This window comes from Chiloscyllium punctatum, chromosome 2 (assembly GCF_047496795.1).
Source record: "Chiloscyllium punctatum isolate Juve2018m chromosome 2, sChiPun1.3, whole genome shotgun sequence".
Classification (NCBI taxonomy): Eukaryota; Metazoa; Chordata; class Chondrichthyes; order Orectolobiformes; family Hemiscylliidae; genus Chiloscyllium; species Chiloscyllium punctatum.
In genome coordinates, this window is record NC_092740.1 from 37,857,007 (window position 1) to 37,877,842 (window position 20,836).

The 20,836-nt window shown below is 44.7% G+C and overlaps 1 protein-coding gene across 1 annotated transcript in view; it reads left to right on the top strand.

Moving 5' to 3' along the window:
* Positions 1-1,599: 1,599 nt before the first annotated feature.
* serinc5 (serine incorporator 5) overlaps positions 1,600-20,836 on the top strand; it is a 78,198-nt gene continuing 58,961 nt past the window's right edge. Inside the window, exon 1 of the mRNA XM_072596055.1 lies at positions 1,600-1,991. Coding sequence (XP_072452156.1) covers positions 1,965-1,991 — 27 coding nt within the window. The 5' untranslated portion in view covers positions 1,600-1,964. The remainder of the gene's footprint in view (positions 1,992-20,836) is intronic.

The following is a 20,836-nucleotide window of genomic DNA, read 5'->3' on the forward strand; positions in this document are numbered from 1 at the left end:
TAGGGATAGTCAGCATAGCTTTGCGCATGGGAAATCCTGTCTCATTAACTTAATTGAGTTTTTTGAATAAGTAGCGAAGAGGATTGATGAGGGCAAAGCAGTGGACATGATCTATATGGACTTCAGTAAGGTGTTCGACAGGTTCCTCATGATAGACTGGTTAGCAAGGCTAGATCTCATGGAATATAGGGAGAACTACCTATTTGGATACAGAACTGGCTCGAAGGTAGAAGATAGAGGGTGGTGGTGGAGGTTGCCTTTCAGACTGAAGGCCTGTGACCAGTGGTGTGCCAGAATGATCGATGCTGGGTCCATTGCTTTTCATCATTTATATAAATGATTTGGATGTGAACATAGGACATATAGTTAGTAAGTTTGCAGATGACACCAAAATTGGAAGTGTAGTGGACAGCGAAGAAGATTACCTCAGAGTACAATGGGATCTTGGCAGATGGAGTTAAATTTAGATAAATGTGAGGTGCTGCATTTTGGAGAGGCAAATCAGAGCAGGACTTATACACTTAATGGTAAGATCTTAGGGAGTGTTGCTGAACAAAGAGACCTTGGAGTGCAGGTTCATAGCTCCTTGAAAGTGGAGTCGCAGGTAGATAGGATAGTAAAGAAGGCGTTTGGTATACTTTCCTTTATTGGTCAGAGCATTGAGTACAGGAGTTGGGAGGTCATGAGGCGGCTGTACAGGACATTGGTTAGGCCACTGTTGGAATTTTGTGTGCAATTCTGGTCTTCTTCCTATCGGAAAGATGTTGTGAAACTTGAAAGGGTTCAGAAGAGATTTACAAGGATGTTGCCAGGGTTGGAGGAATTGAGCTACAGGGAGAGGTTGAATAGGCTGGGGCTGTCTTCCCTGGAGGGTCGGAGGCTGAGGGATGACCTTATAGAGGATAACTAGACAACGTCTTTTCCCTGTGGTGGGGGAGTCTGGAACTAGAGGGCATTAGGTTTAGGGTGAGAGGGGAAAAATTTAAAAGGGACCTCAGGGGCAACTTTTTCACAGTGTGTGTGTAATGAGCTACCAGAGGAAGTGGTGGAGGCTGGTAGAATTAGAACATTTAAAATGCATCTGGATAGGTCTATGAATACGAAAGGTTAAGAGGGATATGGGCCAAGTGCTGGCAAATGGGACTAGTTGAGGTTCGGATATCTGATCGGCATGGACGAGTTGGACCGAAGGGTCTGTTTCCATGCTGTACGTCTCTATGACTCTAAAACACCTTTAAACGAGGCCACTATAATTCTGAATGAAGTCCCCTGAATTTACCCTCTACTTTTCAGGTTTGTTTTACGTGCCTTTCGACCTTGGGGCTTTTTGAAAGCGCTTTACAGGTGAATCAGTGGCGTTTTCGGTGTGGAAAATAATGATCCGTCGCATATCGGGAGAGGAATACGCAGTCAGATGCAAGCTAAAGCAACAAGGAAAAGAGCGGTCAATTTAATCTGAGCACAAACTCCTGCTTAATGAAGCGAAATGGGAAGTCTGCGGCAAACTGGTGTTTTTTTTGTGTGTGTCTAGATGATCAGAGGGAGTTTCCTTTAACAGCTACCGAAACCTGCCACTGAAATTGACGTCTCCGGAAGTGAATTGTTATCCAGGACAGAATACACAGGGATAGACAGGAGAGAGGGAGTGAACCAGGAGCTGGGCTCCGCCTGCCCTTGTGTGTGTTTCAGAGAGAGGGGAGAGGGGGGAACATTGCTGTTGATGCTGCTTTGTTTTGTGTTTCTGGGGCGGCTTCTCGGCACATCTTCCCTCCTCCCGCCCCGGGAACTCCCCGGCTCATATTTAACCTCGTCCCTCAGGCCATGATCGACAGGAGGTAGTGGGACAGTGTGAGGCGGCAGCACCTCCTCACCGCTCTGTAAGATTTCCCCGTCCCCCCCCAGCCTTTGGTGAGCAGCTTCGGCGGATCCCCCGGTGGGTTGTGTAGCTCCGGCCTCTGACCGAGATGTCCCTGCCCTGTTGTGTATCGCAGGTAAGATCCGCTGGTACTGCTGGAACAAACCTGACCCTGATCCTTTCAGCTTGGACTCTTCCACTGAACCCAGAGGGCAGTCTTGTTTATTATTCAATATTCATCTGCGCCGTCCGATCTTGTGTTTGCTGCTCACTTTTGTTTTGAGTAATTTTAAGCCTGAGATTTGCAACAAATTGTTGGTCCTGCACCTATATCCGCGGTATATCACCCTGTAAGGGGACTGGGACATTTCAACCGTGTTTAGCACATGCCTGGGCTGAGTAGGGATGGCTGGAGCTTCTGCTGTTCACTCCCGGGGCAATGGAGATTGACCCACCAGATACTATGTCTAAAGAATGAAAACTGTCTCATGCACCTTTTCAGATCTTCCCCCAGCATCATATTTAACAGCATTTAAGTGGCTCTGTTTTGAACTGAAACGGGGCGAATGGTTACGGTCGAGCCGCACCCTCAGCGGTTAATATATAACAGGCTGGACTGGTTCTGAGTTGTTCACTGACTCCCGGGGCAGGAAGGTGCTCCCGAGGTTGAGTCATACACACTAAGTTTCAGTCTCTTTTCAAAACAGACATTCGGGTGTGTTGCTGCTGCTGCTTTCGTTCATCCGCTGGTGAATTGTTTTTTAAAAGAAATTGTTTGCAGTGCTGTAGACAAAATGCTGCCAACCCAGTCGGCAATTTAGACACAGAGAGGGGGGAAAACAATCCAAACCGCCGTCTGTGTCTCCAGCTGAGGGACACAGAGTGAGTAAAACGCCACATCGCTGAACATTGACAGATGTAAACACTTGCGTGAGGGAATGGCTGATTCAGCTGCCTGTCCAAATCCAGATGTTAGAGACTTTTAAAAAAAAAACTGCAGATGCTAGAATCCCAAGTAGACAAGCAGGAGGCTGGAAGAACACAGAAGTGGACGTTTCGGGTGTCCTGAAGAAGGGTTACACGTGAAAGACCGACTTCTGCACCTCCTGTTACTGCCCGGCTTGCTGTGTTCCTCCTGCCTGTCTACTTCAGATTCCGATGTTGGCATAGGAAGAGATTATGGCACTGCTTTTCCTCTGAATTCATGAGCCATTTTAAGATTGCGCTCTCTCTCATGAGTCAATGAAAACATCTTCATTTATTACCCAGCAATATTATTCCCTGTACACCCACAGCACTATGAGGGGAGGGAGCTGCAGAGGTTTCCACCAGCATTGGTGGTTGAACAGTAGTGTGGTTTCATGCCAGCATGTTGTATGGCTTGGAGGGAAACTCCCCAAGTGGTGGGATATGCCTGGGCTGCAGAAATCGCAGGGATTCTTGGAGGCCTGAGCATTACCAGTACTGCCTCTTCTCTCAATTTCCTCATCACCGTTCATCCCGCCATGTTTATTAAAGCAGAACAGTGTAATTAAAAAAAAGGAGGGCATTAAATTTGGAATGTGTACTACCCATTGCACAATACTGAAGAAAACCAGATCTCACCTTCTAAATGAAATATTATTAGTGCAGGTATTTTGGGGCAATGCCCTCTGCAATAATCAGCCCCTGGCTGGAGTGATGATGGAAATGTTAATAAGTTCCTGAATGACAAGAACACACAGATATCAAGAGAGTTTGGATAAAAATGCTTTCACTGGATGTGGGTGTCAAGGCTGGACGAGCTTTTATTGTCCATTTGGACAAGTGGCGAATGTACCATCTGACTTGTGCTTTGTAGATGGTGGACAGGTCTTGTGGTGCAATGGTAGTGTTCCTACCTACAGGCCAGGAGAACTGAGTACAAGATCCACCTGCTCCAGAGGTGTGTAATAACATCTCTGAACAGGTTGATTAGGAGGGAAAAAGTGGCTGGTGCAGTTCATTTTCTGGTCAATGACAATTCCCAAGATTTTAATGGCAATACTAGATTTTGATTGCTCAACAAAGAGCCAAGGTGCATTTAAATTTCCTTCTGTTGTGGAAACCTCTCTAAGCTATTTTGGAGTTGGCCAGAATTATTGAAATGATCCTGACACAAGGAAGTCAGCTCGATTCAGTAACCTAGCTATGTAGCAGGCAGGTCATACAGTCATAGAGATGTACAGCACAGAAACAGGCCCTTTGGTCCAACTCGTCCATGCCGACCAGGTATCCCAACCTAATCTAGTCCCATTTTGCAGCACTTGGCCCATTTCCCTCTAAATCCTTCCAATTCACATACTCATCGAGATGCCTTTTAAATTCTGCAATTGTATCAACCTCCACCACTTCCTCTGGCAGCTCATTCCATACACACACCACCCTCTGCAAGAAAGAAATGCCCTTTGATATCTTTGCCTTCTCATCCTAAACCTATGCCCTGTAGTTCTGGACTACCCCACCCCAGGGCTGAAAATGTGTTGCTGGAAAAGCGCAGCAGGTCAGGCAGCATCCAAGGAGCAGGAGAATCGACGTTTCGGGCATGAGCCCTTCATCAGGAATGAGGACTCATGCCTGAAGAAGGGCTCGTGCCCGAAACATCGATTCTCCTGCTCCTTGGATGCTGCCTGACCTGCACTTTTCCAGCAACACACTTTCAGCTCTGATCTCCAGCATCTGCAGTCCTCATTTTCTCCTATCCCACCCTAGGGCAAAGACCTTGTCTGTTCACGCTATCCATGCTCCTGATGAATTTATAAATCTCTATACGGTCACCCCTCAGCCTCTGATGCTCCAGGGAATACAGACCCAGCCTATTCAGCCTCTCCCTGTAGCTCAAATCATCCACCCTGGCACCAGGAGGGATCAGAAAGGACATGTCTCGTGTTTCAAATGTTTTTAGAATTTTGAAAGAAAGGAACCTTAATGATGATTTGCTTATAGAATTACAATAGTGTTTTTTAAATGTCTGTGGGAGGAATGGCGCACGTCTGATCTCACTCTTGGGAATCTGTTCCAAACGTTGATATTCTTGAGCACTTCCTCTTAATTTCTAAAAGTTTAGCTACCAAAGGAAAACAGTGTTACATTCTCTGCAACAGTTGTATGCAGATGCAAAGAATGTGACTAAGTTAGTAAGTAAAGTTTGAATTGATTGGAGAAATGTGCTTACTTGCAAAGCATGATTTAAGTAAACAATGGAATTTGCTCATGTACTGCATAGCCTTTTCTTTCAATGTTATTGATTGCCCTCATTTGGAAACTTGTGATTTCATGCCTCGTAAGCACCTTGCTGAGGCGACCAAAGATGTGATACCCAACTAGCCTCTTCTTTCCGTGGATCCGATTTTCTTTTGAGAACGAAAACTAATTTTGGACTTCTTTTCTTGAGGGTTTTTGGAAAAATTCCTCCTTTTTAATTTGTGATTGAGCTAATGAAAATTTGTCACTTCTGTGATTTCATCCTTCACATCAGCCTCTCAAAAAGTCATTGGCATATGGGTAAAAACAAGCACTGCAGATGCTGGAAACCAGAGTCTAGATTAGAGTGGTGCTGCAAAAGCACAGCAGCTCAGGCAGCATCCGAGGAGCAGGAAAATCCGGCATATATCAGGCTGTTAGTTAATAGTTGCAGGCCTTTGGCTAGATATATGTTTACCTGGTTCTAATAGATATTTTGGAGGTTAGTTGCTTGTGGCAGGCCATCAGCCCCCGAGTCCATCATTCCTCAGCAAGGGTATTTGTCCTTTCATGTCCATTACACTTCAGAATGCAATTCAAAAGAGCATTGAGATTTGCCAGAATAATGTCAGAGATGAGAAATTTCAGTTATGGGAGAGAATGGAGATTGTTCTTTTGAACAGAGAAAGTAAAAGTGAAATAGAACGCGGTTGCTCAATATTGTAAGAGGTCATGCTGAGTAAATTGGGAGAAGGTGACAGAGGTGCTGCTTACCCAAGGAGACAGTATAGATTTAATATAATTGTGTTCAAAGGAGCAGTGAGATGAGAATTTTATTTTAGTTTTGATGAAAGGAAGTCATGTTGCTGATTTCCAAACAATCACAACAACTTGTATTTTTTTTTCTTTTTTTTACATCAAAGGACGATACTGTGTGGATCTCCTGGTTATATATTTTTTTCTTTTTTACAAGCACTGCCCTTCACATCAAAGGGCATTCCTGTTTTTTTTTCTCCTAACCCCCACACTACCGCCTAACTGCGGTAGTGCTTATTTTTTCCCCAGCACCCATGGTGTGTGTGTGCAGGTGCGAGACACAGTGAAAGACACAAGGTGCACGAATCTTTATTCACAACAACTTGTACTACAGGAGGAAAGGATGCTGATTGATTGATTGATTGATTGGCAAGTCAGGTCTCATTGGCAATCACCATCCGCTTCTCCTGTAGCATAAATTGTTCTGATTGTTGGATATTTTCACGCTTGTAATGACGAGTGCTAGAAGAAAAGCTTCAGCAATGTGGCTTGCTTTTCAGCCTGATTTAACTGAGTTTTTTATGATTTTTAGAATCCTCTGCCTGAAAAAGTGGCAAATACAAGCTTGGTAGTAATATTCAAAATTATCTAGGTATACTTGAAAGGAAATAACAATTGGAGGGCTGTGGGGAAATAGCTCTTTTAAAGAACATTTACACTTGATGTTTTGATGAAGAGTTACCGGACTCGAAAGGTTAAATTTGCTTTGTTCCCACAAATGCTGCAGACAGGCTGAGTTTCTCCAGCATCTGCAGTTCTTTGTTTTATTTTAATATTTGTAAGGGATGTTGTGATGGCAGTCCCAGTCTGTTTCTAACCTCCATCAGTAAGTTAGCTTATATTGCTGATAAGCAGTCCTACTGAAAATGGAAGGAAACAAGTCAGGGTAAGGAAGGTAAATAATCAAAGCACGATTTCCCATCATGAACCTGTGATTTTTCACCCTCTGACAGAATGTGCTTTGTCAATTCCTATACTTGGTGTGTTCTGATATGCAGTATTTTCTTGGCCTAAGAGTGATGTAAGTTTCCAGACAGTTACTGTAGCAGCTGCGTTTACAGTTGATATGCACACTACACTGCTTCCTGCTGCTTGAAACTCTAATTTTAACCACAGCTGATGCACCAACCACCTTCCTGCTTGTGGTTTGTATTAAGTGCTTAGGAAAGTGGATATTGTTGTTTTTAACAAAACCAGAGTCTGCATTTTTAGTTTGCCGTGATTGCAGAGTGCATGCAAATTCACTGCAAAAAGGTGTTGCATCTAATACAGGGCTGTGACTATTCACCATCAGTGTCCATTGGCTGAATTCCACTCACTTCACCAGATAATATTTCACTGACATATCACATTTGTTTTAAGATCACGAATGACCAGCATAAAGTGAAAAGTTAGTATTTCCAGCCAATGTTGGTGGGATAGAATTTCTTTTTGCTGTAAATTCTTAAAATTTGATGCATACGATTGAATTAAAACCATAGTCCAAACACTGATTTATGACTAAGATTTCTAAAGTAAAATATAGTCTTTTTTTTAAATTAACCGAGTTAATTAAGCTTAATCACACCCTGAGCTTGTACCTGAATTGACTTCTCATCCACTAAAGTCCTCAGTCAAACCTTTACATGTGACTGGTTCAAAACAGTATCCCAATTCAATCCTCCATAAACTTCACATCATTCTAAACTCTATTGCCTATGTCCTAACTTGCACCAAATTCTGTTCATCTATCACTACAGTTGCTGGACTGTGCAACAGTTTCTTCCCCCAAGCCAGCCATCACACTCCTCAACACAGTACGATTGGACTCTTTCCCATTGGAATTTCTTTGCATGACTTCAATTTGCTGCTAGAAGAATGGTTTATTATTTATAATTTTTCTATTACACTGTAACTTGCGTGTTTTGCACTTCTGCACTTTATGCCGTGTACAATTGTGTGATTTGTGCTGTCCCATGTAGCACCCTTGGTTCTGGAGGAATGCTGCCTTGGTTTTTTACTGTATCAGTTGTATACAGTAGAAATGACAAGTAAAAGCTACTCTTGGTCTCTCTTTCTCTCTCTGGGGGGAGGGGAGATAAGGAAACTAGTGAAGTCAACATTGATGTCATGTGGTTGGAGGGTCCCAAGGTGGAAGATGAGATGTTTTCCCTCCTGCTGTCAGGTGGCTTGGATTTGGCAGTGAAGGATGCCCAGGACTTGCATTTTCTAGGCAGAGTGGTCGGCCACATGGCGGTGGGGTTGTTGGGTGCGTGTGTCCCAGAGATGTTCCCTGAAACATTCTGCGAGTTGGTGTCCTGTCTCCCCATTGTAGATTAGACCACATGGAGAGCAAGGTGCAGGAAAATCTCTGCTCAGTGGTTAGATATAGGGAGAAAGTGATGACTGCAGATGCTTGAAAGTCAGAGTCAAAAAGTGTGGAGCTTGAAAAGCTGCTCCTCAGATACTGCCTGACCTGCTGTGCTTTTCCAACACCACACTTTTTTTTAAACTCTGATTAGATACAGTCAGTACCTTTTTCTATTGCAAAGAGTCAAAGGGATATGCTGTTTGATACGATTGGTCAGTCTTTCAATGTAAGATCTATGTTCTTCACATCACACTGGCACTGTGGCTCACGTAACACTTTGCAGTGTCTTTCCTCTCAACAGCACCACTCAAGTTGCTACTGCATAAGAAGCAGCATGAGACAAATGTTTTGGGGCACCTTGGCCTTCCAGGATAATGTGAGGCAGACAAAATTGGGACTAGGAGAAAGAGAGGACTGCAGATGTTGGAGATCAGAGTCAAAAAGTGTGGCACTGGAAAAGAACAGTGGTCAGGCAGCATGTTTTGAGCATAAGCCCTTCATGAGGAATGTGGAGTGGAGGGAACAGACTGAGAGGTAAATAGGAGGGTGGGGTTGGGGGGCGGGGGGAAAGGTAGATGGGAAGGCAATAGGTAGATGCAGGTGGGGGGGTGTCATGGTGATAGGTCGGAGGGGAGGGTGGAGTGGATAGAGCGGAAGGAGGATGGACAGGTCAAGAGGGCGATATGGAGTTGGAGGGTTCGATCGAGGATGACGTGGGGGAGGGGAGATGAGGAAACTGATGAAATCAATGTTGATGCCATGTGGTTGGAGGCTCCCAAGGTGGAAAATGAGGTGTTCTTCCTCTAGGTGTCAGGTGCCTTCCCAGGTACCGTTCCCCTAACCCCAACCCCATCCTCCTATTTATCTCTCAGCCCCCTTCCCCCATTTATGATGAAGGGCTTATGCCCAAAACGTCAATTCTCCTACTCCTTTGATGCTGCCCGACCTGCTGTGTTTTTCCAGCACCCCACTTTTGAGACAAAATTGGAAGAGCTCTCCCACAAACGAGTGAAATGACAGCCTGACCAAGTCCTATCCCAGAATCTCACCCTTGTAGCTGATATCCTAAATCGCTCCATAACTATTGCTGGATGTATCCTGGTCCACCAGCACACAGACGCATAAGAAATAACAGCACAGTGGGAGTGATCAGCCTCGGAACCCTCTATTTGATTTTATTGTCACGTGTATCTTGTTACAAAATACAGTGAGAAGTACAGCATACTGTTGCTACTCTCTGACGCCATCCTAAAGCTAAACCAAAACATAGAATATAATGGCAGAAAAATGAAGAAGTGAACTAGTCACTTTAATAGTCCTTCTTGTTAAGTGCTCTGCCATGGGCTAGGAACAAGTCCCCCTTTACCATCGCCCACTCTTTGGTACCATCTTGTCACCCTGACCCACTCCTCACCACTGTGAGTCCTCACTGGACCTCGCCAATGCAGATGCCACCGATGCTGCTGGGTACTGCACTGGACCCAAACTTGCCTGACCACCTCCTCAGTGCAGAAGCTGCCGGGAACCCGAAGGCACGGCTAATGCTGCGCTGCTGGGCAAACTCACAGCCATTGGTATCCCGCCGCTGATAAATCCTGGAGGCCATGAATTGTGATGGAGTCAGCTCTAGAATTTGAACATACCTATCCTTACAGGCTGCAGAACGTCTGCGAAAGATGCTGGCTTTTGTGTAGAAATATTTGCTTCAGTTTTGAATAAAAATATTTTGTTTAACTTTCCTGTTGCGGTCCTGTGACAGTTGCAGTACTGTGGTGCCTAGGAAATTAAGTGAGATTGTGGTTGAGGGGGCAGTAGGAGGAGGTGTCCATGAGTTGGCGCCAGGCTTTAGCGGTATACAGGTCAGTGCGCCAAACTACCACTGCGCCCTTCTTGTCTGCAGGTTTGATGGTGATGTTGGGTTGGAGCGGAAGGAATGGAGGGCTGCACATGCATGGGTGAGAGGCTGGAGTGGGTGTGGACAGGTAGAAGTGGTCTTTGTCACAGTGGCAGTTGGAAATGAAGAGAGCAAGGGTGGGTAACACACAAGATGGCCTCCTCCTTCAAAGACCGCAATTTCCCCTCCCATGTGGCCATTGATGCTCTCCAGCGCATCTCCGCCACTTCCTGTACCTCCACCCCTCCAGCTGCAACAAGGACAGAACCCTGCTGGTCCTCACCTTCCACCCCACCGACCTCCGTATACATCGCATCATCCTCTGCCATTTCCACCACCTACAAATGGACCCCACCCCCAGAGAGATATTTCCCTCCCCACCCCATCTGTGTTTTGGAGAGAGTATTCCCTCCATGATTTCCTTGTCGGATCCATACCGTCACCGTCCCCCCGCCCCACCAGCTCACACCCTACTTCACTCTCAGCGCCTTCTCCTGCCACCACATGAAGTACAAAGCCTGCGCCCACACCTCCTCCCTCATCTCCTCCGTCCAAGGCCCCAAAGGATTCTTCCATATCCAACAGAAATTTATCTGTACCTCCACCAAAGTCATCTACAGTATCCGTTGCACCCAATGTGGTCTCCTCTACAACAGGGAGACAGGACGCCAACTTGCAGATTATTTCAGCTAACATCCCTGGGACACCCGCTCCATGGCTGAACACTTTTTTTTTGTAAATGTATTTATTCGCAGGTTTTTTTAACTTTACAAATATATAAAATTATTGAAAAATACAATTAATAAAAATATCAGTATAATAAAAAGAAAAAAAAACACAAGTTACAATGCAACTACTGTCTACTAACTACTAACCTATCCTATAATACAAAACAAACCCTAACATTGTGCAAAGCAACACCAATAAAAAGAAAAGCAAAAAAAACCCAAAAAACCCCACAAAATACAGAACAGCTATGCTCGGCACAGAGCTCCCAAACAAAGGAACGGGAGCATTGTGTATGTATACCCGGAGACCCCCCTCCAGGGCCCAGGGCTTGACAAATCTAACCATCCTGGTTAAACAAATGCCCTAGTTAAGATAACTGACAAATCTATATCCAAGTAACTCCAAATAGGGCTGCCATGTCTTCTAAAAATGGTCTGTTGTGTAGTGCACTATGTTTATAAAAAGGTCCAAGGGAATGTGCTCCATAATTAATTTCTGCCATCCCAGCAAACCTGGCGGGTTCTCAGACACCCAGTTCATCAGAATATTCTTCCATGCACAGTATGCAAGAATATTAAATAGTTTCTTCTCATGCCCGTCTAAAGATGGTAAATTCGGTAGACCTAAGAGGAGAGATACCGGGTCGACTTTGACTTCAATCCTCATTACCCTCCCAGTCTCTCCCGCCACAGCGCTCCAACAAACATGGAGCCTGTAGCATGTCCAGAAGCGATGGGTAAGAGTACCTACACTTATTTTACATTTGGGGCACACTGAAGATGTCCCTTTTTTAAACTTCACCAGACGGTCTGGTGCCAGATGAGCCCTGTGCGTAGCACATGTCCTATTACAGATTGAAATCTTTCAAGTATTCTCCCATATGCTCTCCCATGTTTCAGAAGAGATCTCTACTCCTAGCTCTTGCTCCCAGACCTCTCATAACCGGTTAATATTCTGCCAGACCCTGCCACCCAGCAGGCGATAGAGGGCACTAACTGAAAGGGTGCTTGTGGAACGTAGCAACAATCTCTCTGTATAGGGATTAGGGAGAAGTGTAGTCTTCTTCTGGATGAAATCCCTAACCTGAAAAAAAATGGAAAAGATCTCTGCTGGGCAACCTGTATTTGCGGGTCAGTTGCTCAAAAGACATCATAACCTCCCCCTCAAACAAGTCTCCCAAACTAGAAACTCCTGTCGCTGCCCATATTTTGAACCCTGAATCCATCATCCCTGGTCGGAACCCTGGCATTCCAACTATAGGTGTAAGTGGTCAAGTCTTCGATAAACAACCCTCACTCTGACGCATTGCCCTCCATGCCTTGATTGTACTAATGACAATGGGGTTCCGACAATGGTCCTCATCTTATCCACGAACAACAGGTTAATAAGACGGCACTTTGCCAGGGAGGCCTCGATATCCAGCCATATTGAGTTTGGATTGTTACCTACCCAATCACAAAGGACAGCAGGAAACTCAACTCATGATGTCTGGGAAATCAACTCCTCTCCCTCCATGAGGCAACTGCAATTTAGTAAGTTTGACGAGTTGCTGCCCACGATGCCAGACAAAGGAACCAAACCATCCCATAAGCTTCCGCAGCTTGACCTGGGAAACATTATAGGGAGCATACACATGGGATAAAGCAAACGAGGAATAATATTCATCTTAATGAGAGATATTCAGCCCAGCCATGAAATTGGAAGAGCCTCCCATCTCTGGAGATCCTGCCTGATGATGTTGAGCAAGGGAGCAAAGTTAGTCCAAAATAACACATCAAACTTGGGGGTAATAATAATGCCTAGGTATCGGAACCCTGCCCGTGACCACTTAAAAGGGAACTTAGAGCCACCTTCAACTTCTGGCACATCCTTAAGGTGCCCCAAAGGCACAGCCTCCGATTTTGCCAAGTTAATCATATATCCTGAAATAGCCCCAAATGAATTGATATATTGTATCAAATGGGGTACGGAGGCTCGATTAAAAACAGAAAGACATCATCCACATACAGTGTAATCTTGTGTGCCCTCGATCCCACTTCCAGAGTGGTTATGTGGACGTTCTGATGAATGGCGTCTGCCAGCGGCTCTTTCACCAACGTAAACAACAACGGTGAGAGGGGGCAGCCCTGCCGACTACCCCAACCAATCGTAAAATTCCCAGCCTTCACCACGTTGGTGATGACCACAGCCAGAGGGTGGCGATATAAAACTTCCACCCACCTAGCAAAGACCCCACCCAACCCAAACTGTTTTAGAGTCATAGAGGTGTACAGCAAGGAAACAGACCCATTCCACCCGGTCAAATGCTTTCTCTGCATCTAAGGAAATCACCAACCCCTGAAGCAATCGTTGCTGACAAAGTCGGACCATATTCAGCAACCCTCTAATATTGTTAAGAGGACCTACAGCCCCTTATAAAGCCTGTCTGGTCCTCTTTAATAATATGGGGCAACACCTTTTCCAATCTCAGCGCCAGGATCTTGGACAGAATCTTAAAATCTGAATTTAATAGAGAAAGAGGCCTGGATGAGGCACAATCCTCAGGAACCTTCCCCTTCTTAAGAATTAAGGAAATATTAGTTTCTCTCAAAGATCGTGGTAGGCATTCATGCATATAGGAGTGATTGTACATCTCCAACATAGGCCCTGACAGAATCCCTATAAACTCCTTATAAAACTCACCCGGGAGACCATCAGGGCCAGGCGCTTTCCCACTCTGAAGTTGCCTAGCTGCCTTCTGTATTTCTTGAACTGTCAAGGGGGCATTAAGGAGAGAGGCTTGTTCCAAGGTTACCCCTGGGAGGTCCAAGTTCTTAAAAAAAAGGTCTCCATTTTAGCCCTCCTGTCCTCGCAACCTTCAGACCAATACAATTGAGAGTAAAAGCTCTGAAAAGCCTCATTAATCTTTATAGCATCGTATGTAAGGATCCTGGCGCTGTCTCCGATTGCAGTAATGGATTGGGGAGCACACTTTTTCCTAGTCAGGTACGCTAAATACTACCCTGGCCTATCCCCATATTCGAACAGCCTTTGTCTCGCAAAAGCAAGTTCTTTCTTTGCGTTTTGTCAATCTTGAATTCAAGGCAGCCTGGAGGGCTATGATCTGCTGTAGCTTAGTCACCGCATGCCACGCAAAATGTGCCACTTGGCGGCTTTCACCCGCGTCTCAAGTAGACGCTGCTGTTCCTCCTTTCGTCGTTTCCAGCTAGCCGAATAGGAAATAGCTAATCCCCTAGCAAAGGCCTTAGCAGTCTCCCATGGCAGTCTCCCAGATGGACTACTCGACATGTCTGAGTTGATAGTCAAGAATTCCTGTAACTCCTTCAAAAAGTATTCCACAAATTTGGAATTCTTAGGGAGAAAAGGGTCCAAACGCCAGTGCTGCAAACCTAGCCCTTCACTCTTGGCCTTAACCTCTAACTATACTGCCGTGTGATCAGAGATAGCTATATTCCCAATTTTACAACCCATAATCGAATCCAGAAGGGCTGAGGGAGCCAGAAAGAGGTCAATCCTCGTGTGACATTTATGTGGGTTTGAAAAAAATGTGAAGTCCCTGCTGGTAGGGTGAAGATATCTCCAAATATCCACCAGCTCCAATTCCTCGCATAAGTCAACCACCTTCTTGGCCTGCGAAGAAATAGTTGGGTGCCCACAAGGCATCCTGTCCACTGTCAGATCCAAAAGACAATTAAAATCCCCCCTCCCTTCCCCCCCACCCATAATAATGTGCTGTGTTCCAAAAGCACTCAACTTAGAGAAAGCACTAATCAAAATTTTGAGGGGATGTGCTGGAGGACAGTAGACATTTAAAATGCCATATTCCTCCCCATGTATCATGGCTTTAAGTATCACAAACCATCCCTGCTCATTTTTCACCTGCTCTAATAAAGTGAACGGAAGAGTTTTCTGGATAAGTATCACCACTCCCCTACTTTTAGTAGTAAAGGATGAAAAGAATACCTGGCCATAACCCCGCTGTTGTAATTTCAGGTGTTCCCCATCATCAAGATGGGTTTCCTGCAACAAAGCAATATCAACCCTTTCCGCCTTAAGGCTAGAAAGCACCTTTTTCCTTTTAACAGGCGAATGACTTCCCTTAATGTTCCAGGTGCACCACTTAATAAGACACTTAGCCATATCCCCTTTCAGAAACCCTTGAACCCCTCGGAGGGAGAACCCTGCTTACAAAGCGCCAAGCATAAGTAAATAAAGACTCAGAGTCAAAGAACTACATATACAAAAACTACTCTATCATAATTATAAACAACTATTACTACCAAAAAACTACAAAAAACAACTATAAAACCTTGAATGGAAGCCACTTCCCCCTGCCCATAGGGGGCACTCGCCCTACCATCCCCTCCTTTACAGCTTCTTCAAACCCGGACTGTGCCCCAGCCTTGGGCCAGAAAAAACACCAAGGAGATGATCCTTAAATCAACAGAAGAAAGACCAAGTCAGGATGAGCACTCCACCCATCCCTGGCTTCATGTCACCCCTACTTGTGACTAAGAGAGAAACAGAACAAACAAAAAAAAGGGGGAGAGACAACTAAGAACATTCACAAAATTTCCCATCAGAAAATCCAGTTATTAAAAAAAAGGAACAACTTATTCCAAGGTTTCTCCCCCCCCTTTCCAAAAAGGAAATTATTAGGCAGAAAGAAAGGAATAAAAAACGGAAGGGAAAACATGGGGAAAGATAGAAAAGGGAACAAACATTAACTGTATTCTTCAGGCCAGTCCGTCTATTTTAAAGGTCTACGAAGTTTTTAGCTTTATCTGCTGAGTCAAATGTATAAACTGAGTCCTTGTGGCTGAAACGGAGCACTGTGGGGTATCTCATAGAGTACGGGTTGCCCAGGTTCCTCGGCCTCTTTTTAACTTCATCGAAGGACTTCCTCTTTCGAATTACAGCTGCAGAGAAATCATGGGAAAACATGATTTTTGACCCCTTGTACAGCAGTGCCTGTGGATCTTTTCCCAGGGATCTGGAAGCTTCTATCACTTTTTGCTTGTCCTTATATGAATGGAAGTGTATTAGGACCGAGTGGGGGTGCTGCACTGGGCCTTTGTAACCCGATAAGCCCTTTCAATCTGCAGCCTGCTGGACTTGATGGGAAGGCCCAAAAGCTTCGTCAGCTGGCTTTCAAAGAAACTCATTGGCTGCTTACCTTCATCACCTTCAGGGAGCCTGACAATTTGGAGATTTATCTTCCGACCTCGAAAATCGAGGTCATCGATTATGGTCTCGCAAGGCCCACACCTCTCGTTCCAGCACCTGGATCCGACTGGATGAGGACTCCATCGCAGCTTCCAAAGCCATTGTTCAACCCTCCACCTCCTCCAGCCACTCCCTGTGGCCCTGGATCTCCTGCTCATGCTTCTGCATCATGGATGCGACAGGTAGGACCTGGGCATGAGTCTCCCCACAGATCTCCTCAACCGCAGCTTTCAAGGTAAGTCTCTCCATCGCCGCAGCCAATTCCTGTGAGTCTGTCAGGTCCCCGGAGGGGGGGGGGGGTGGTGGTCAGGAGAGGCTGCTGCTGCTGCAGTCTCTGGTGTTGTAGGTGCTGCAGGGGAGTGTCCTCCCTGCTGCTGTTTGTTTGCTCCTTTTCCCTTTGGCATCCTTCCCACTCCCAAATATTAAGAAATATATGTTTTGTAAGGTTTTAAACTAATAATTCCACCACATAAGTTGGCCAGGGATGGCAAAAAACACCAGTATGCCTTGGCTGTTAGGCAGAGCTGTCCACAGCAGTTCTACAGAATCGCCGCCATCTTGCAGAGTCCAGCTTTTACTCCCCCTTCCACTCCATCAAGGACATGCAGGTCCTGGGCCTCCTCCATCGCCAAACGTTAACTGTCCGATGCCTGGAGGAAGAATGCCTCATGTTCTGCCTTGGGACCCTGCAACCACACTGGATCAATGTGGATTTCACCAGTTTCCTCATTGCCCCTCCCCTCACCTTATCCTAGTCCCAAGCCTCCAATTCGACACCACACTCTTGACCTGCCCATCTTCCTTCCCACCTAGCCACTCCACCCTCTTCTCTGACCGATCACTTTCACCCCCACTTTTAATCTACTTATCACATTCCCAGCTACCTTACCCCCATCCCCACCTACTTCCCATTTATTTTTCAGCCCTCTTGGCCCACAAACCTCATTCCTGGTGAAGGGTTTATACCCGAAACATCGATTCTCCTGCTCCTCGGATGCTGCCTGACCTGCTGTGCTTTTCCAGCACTACATTCCCTCAGTGTCTTTGACCCCATCAATTCCTAAAAAGCACTCCGAATACCTTCATGTACAGTCTGCAGCAGTTTTAAAATGTAGCTCACAACTATCCCCTGATGGCATAATGTTAGGCATGAAATGTTGGCTTTGGCAGCAATGCCCCATATTCAATAGTTATGGCGAATAACAATAACACAGACAGATTATTGTGGTTATCCTGAGGTATCTGGTTCCCATTGACCAGGACTTGTGGCTTATATAGTCATGTTTATTTTTGAATATATTTGCAAATCATTCTGCGTTATTGATCAAGAAAATACTGCTGTCTTCAGACTGTTCACGTGCTAGGTTGTTGTCAGTATTCAATAGGCCTCCTCCAAGCCTTTTCTTCCCAAAACCAGCCTTATCCCTTCTACCCCCCGCCCCCCCCACCTCCCCAAATAAATTTTACTGCTAGAGGAATGCAGTGAGACACCATTGCTACCAAATGCTATAAAAAACTTTTGTGGCTTTTATGCCTGGATACTAACGGCATGCAATAAGCATCCTGTTCCTCGTTAGAGGGATGACTTTGATACAATTGCATTGCTAAAATCTTTAAATGTCACATTTTGCATATTAAATTATTATTGGGACCACAGACTCTTTCCTGGATCTTGCAGATTGAATTGTTTCCATGTTTTGTTAGCTGTTGTAGGAAATACTTTGTTCTTTGTTAATGAAAACAAAATTGACAGTTGGGATAGTAGACTGCAGGCTGTTAAGCATCTGGGGAGCTCCATGCCTGAGCAAGGAGTTCACACTTTCAGGGAAAGAGGAAGAAGCAAAATTAACAACTGCAAAGCAAAACTTTTACATTGGGTTTTGGAAGCTGGTTAGGGGCTGTGATTCAAAAGCAAAGATTTTTCGGATGAATTTAATTGTCAAATTACTGTGTGGTCGTTGTTGCTGTGAAATGGTGTGTTGTACTTGACTATGAAGCTTGCGATAAAACCTATTTACTAACTGTCAGATAAAGCGGCGTTAGTCTTCAGGAATGAAGGGCTTATGCCCGAAACGTCGATTCTCCTGCTCCTCAGATGCTGCCTGACCTGCTGTGCTTTTCCAGCACCACACTTGCGATCTTATTAAAATCATCAGGAATATGCTGGCAACTGATTAGATTACATTACAGTGTGGAAACAGGCCCTTCGGCCCAACAAGTCCACACCGACCCGCCGAAGCACAACCCACCCAGACCCCTACATTTACCCCTTACCTAACACTACGGGCAATTTAGCATGGCCAATTCACTTAACCTGCACATCTTTGGACTGTGGGAGGAAACCGGAGCACCCGGAGGGGACCCACGCTGACACTGGGAGAATGTGCAAACTCCACACAGTCAGTCACCTGAGGCGGGAATTGAACCCAGGTCTCTGGCGCTGTGAGGCAGCAGTGCTAACCACTGTGCCACCGTGCCGCCCAAAACTATATCCAGTCTACTTTCAAATTGGTCCCTTAATTGAATGTCTCTTAATTCAAGTGACCTAACACTTGAGATTGGTTTTAGTACTAATTTACTAATTTTTTTCTGTTTTTAATTCAAATTCATTTGTTGCTAGTAAACACTAGGAGAGTGCAGAAGGAACTTCAAGCAATGATTAGAATATAGAACTTGTCACATGGAGTGGTTGGGGCAAATAGCTTTGTCTTTAAAGGGTGGAATAAGCAGATTCAATACCGACTTGCAAAGTGGAATTGTGCATGCATGTGTACTCTTGAAAGATTTGCAGAACTACAGTATAGGGACTAACTTGTTTGCTAATTAGAAAAGCTGGCTGAGCAATTACATGGCGAATGGCTGCCTTCTGTGCTCCACGATTCTGTAATATTCAAAGTAGACATGTAAACAGGAAAGAATGAAACCGAGTGTAATCTGATATCGTGGGAGGAGATACTTGTGGAACATTAACAGCAGCATGGACCAGTTGGGAATGTCTACTTCTGTGCTCTTTATTTGATGCATTTAAAAACTTGGAGTAGTCTGGAAGTTTTAACTTGATCCATCTCCCTTTCTTTAGAAGGTTAGCAATATTATGAAATATATCTCCTCCATGTCAACACTGTTACCTGTTGTGACCTTACCAATTGGATGATTTGATGGTAAAGTTTTCATTGCCAGCTGTCATCATTGCTGTTTTTTTTAGATTAGATTACTTACAGTGTGGAAACAAGCCCTTCGGCCCAACAAGTCCACACTGACCCGCCAAAGCCATTCCCCTACATTTCCCCCTTTACCTAACACTATGGGCAATTTAGCATGGCCAATTCACCCAACATGCACATCTTTGGATTGTGGGAGGAAACCCATGCGGACACGGGAAGAATGTGCAAACTCCACACAGTCAGTCGCCTGAGGTGGGAATTGAACCCAGGTCTCTGGTGCTGTGAGGCAGCAGTACTAACCACTATGCCACCATACCACCCAGATTGTTTCATTTCCATGGGGCTTTAGCACTTATTCTAGCTTTTCCTTTGTTTTCTCTTCTCTCCTTCCTTGTCAAAATATTGCTATACTACTTCAATATATTCCCATTTCTGACCTGATTGGAAATAACCAGATTTCAGCTCCTGAGAGTTTCTGAAGTCTGATCTTGGGTTGCTTGAGTCTGCATTGACCTCTAAATATGTCATTTGTTAAGGAGATTTCTTTTATTATAAACTGATGAGAGTATTTCACATATCACTAATATATACAAATAATGATTGTGTGTACTGTTAATTGTTAGGGTGTGAGTTTTTAGTACTTTTTTAGTCATATTTGACTTTTTTGGTTATTTAAATTTTGCTCCATAATGCTCATTTTTATACATAGGTAGCTTTGGACACAAAACCCCAGAGTAGAATCATCAAATCCTTACAGTGTGGAAACAGGCCATTCAGCCCATTGAGTCCACACCAACCTTCCAAAGAGCATCTCACCCAGACCCACTCCCTCACCCCATCCCTACAATTCCCACGGCCAATCCAATCTACCTAACCCACACATCTTTGGACTGTGGGAAGAAGCCAAAGCATCCGGAGGAAACTCATGCAGACACAGGAAGAATGTGCAAACTCCAAACAGACAGTTGTGGAGGTTGGAATCAAATCCAGATCCCTGGTGCTGTGAGGCAGCAGTGCCGCCCCACTGAGCCGATGTTTAAAGTTGAAGCTTGAAGTTTAAAAGAAGTAACATGTTTTGAGAAAGTGTTTACTGTAATTGGGGTTTGGTTTGGACTTGCTTTTTATTGAGACTTGTTCTCGCTTGTTTAATGTCCTTGAGTTTTTGTACCGGACTGCTGCATGTTAGGCATTCAAAGAGTACAATGCTCCCTATGGGCATCTGAGACCTGTGTTTAACAGAGGAAGAAATTAAACAATCCAATCAGAAAATTGACAGTAAAGAGCACATAAACCCATGAAGTATAGAATATTGAATTGTCTATCAAAGTAGGCACAGAAAATGGAATAAAGGTAGAGAAGGAAATATTCATTTGACAATAGAAAATAAGGGGCAAGTAAGGTAATTAGCATTTATTCCTAACAATTAACTGAAGGAATGAAATCCCACACTTGTGAAATATAGCTTTCAGTTTAATTAGCTGTCTTAATATTTACCTAGGCCTTTAGAGTATGTAGACTGGAATTGATAAGTCTAACAGCTTTTCTGGTGAGATTGCATCTGTTGGGTGTGCCCTGGAACCTTGTTTGAAGCACCTTATTTA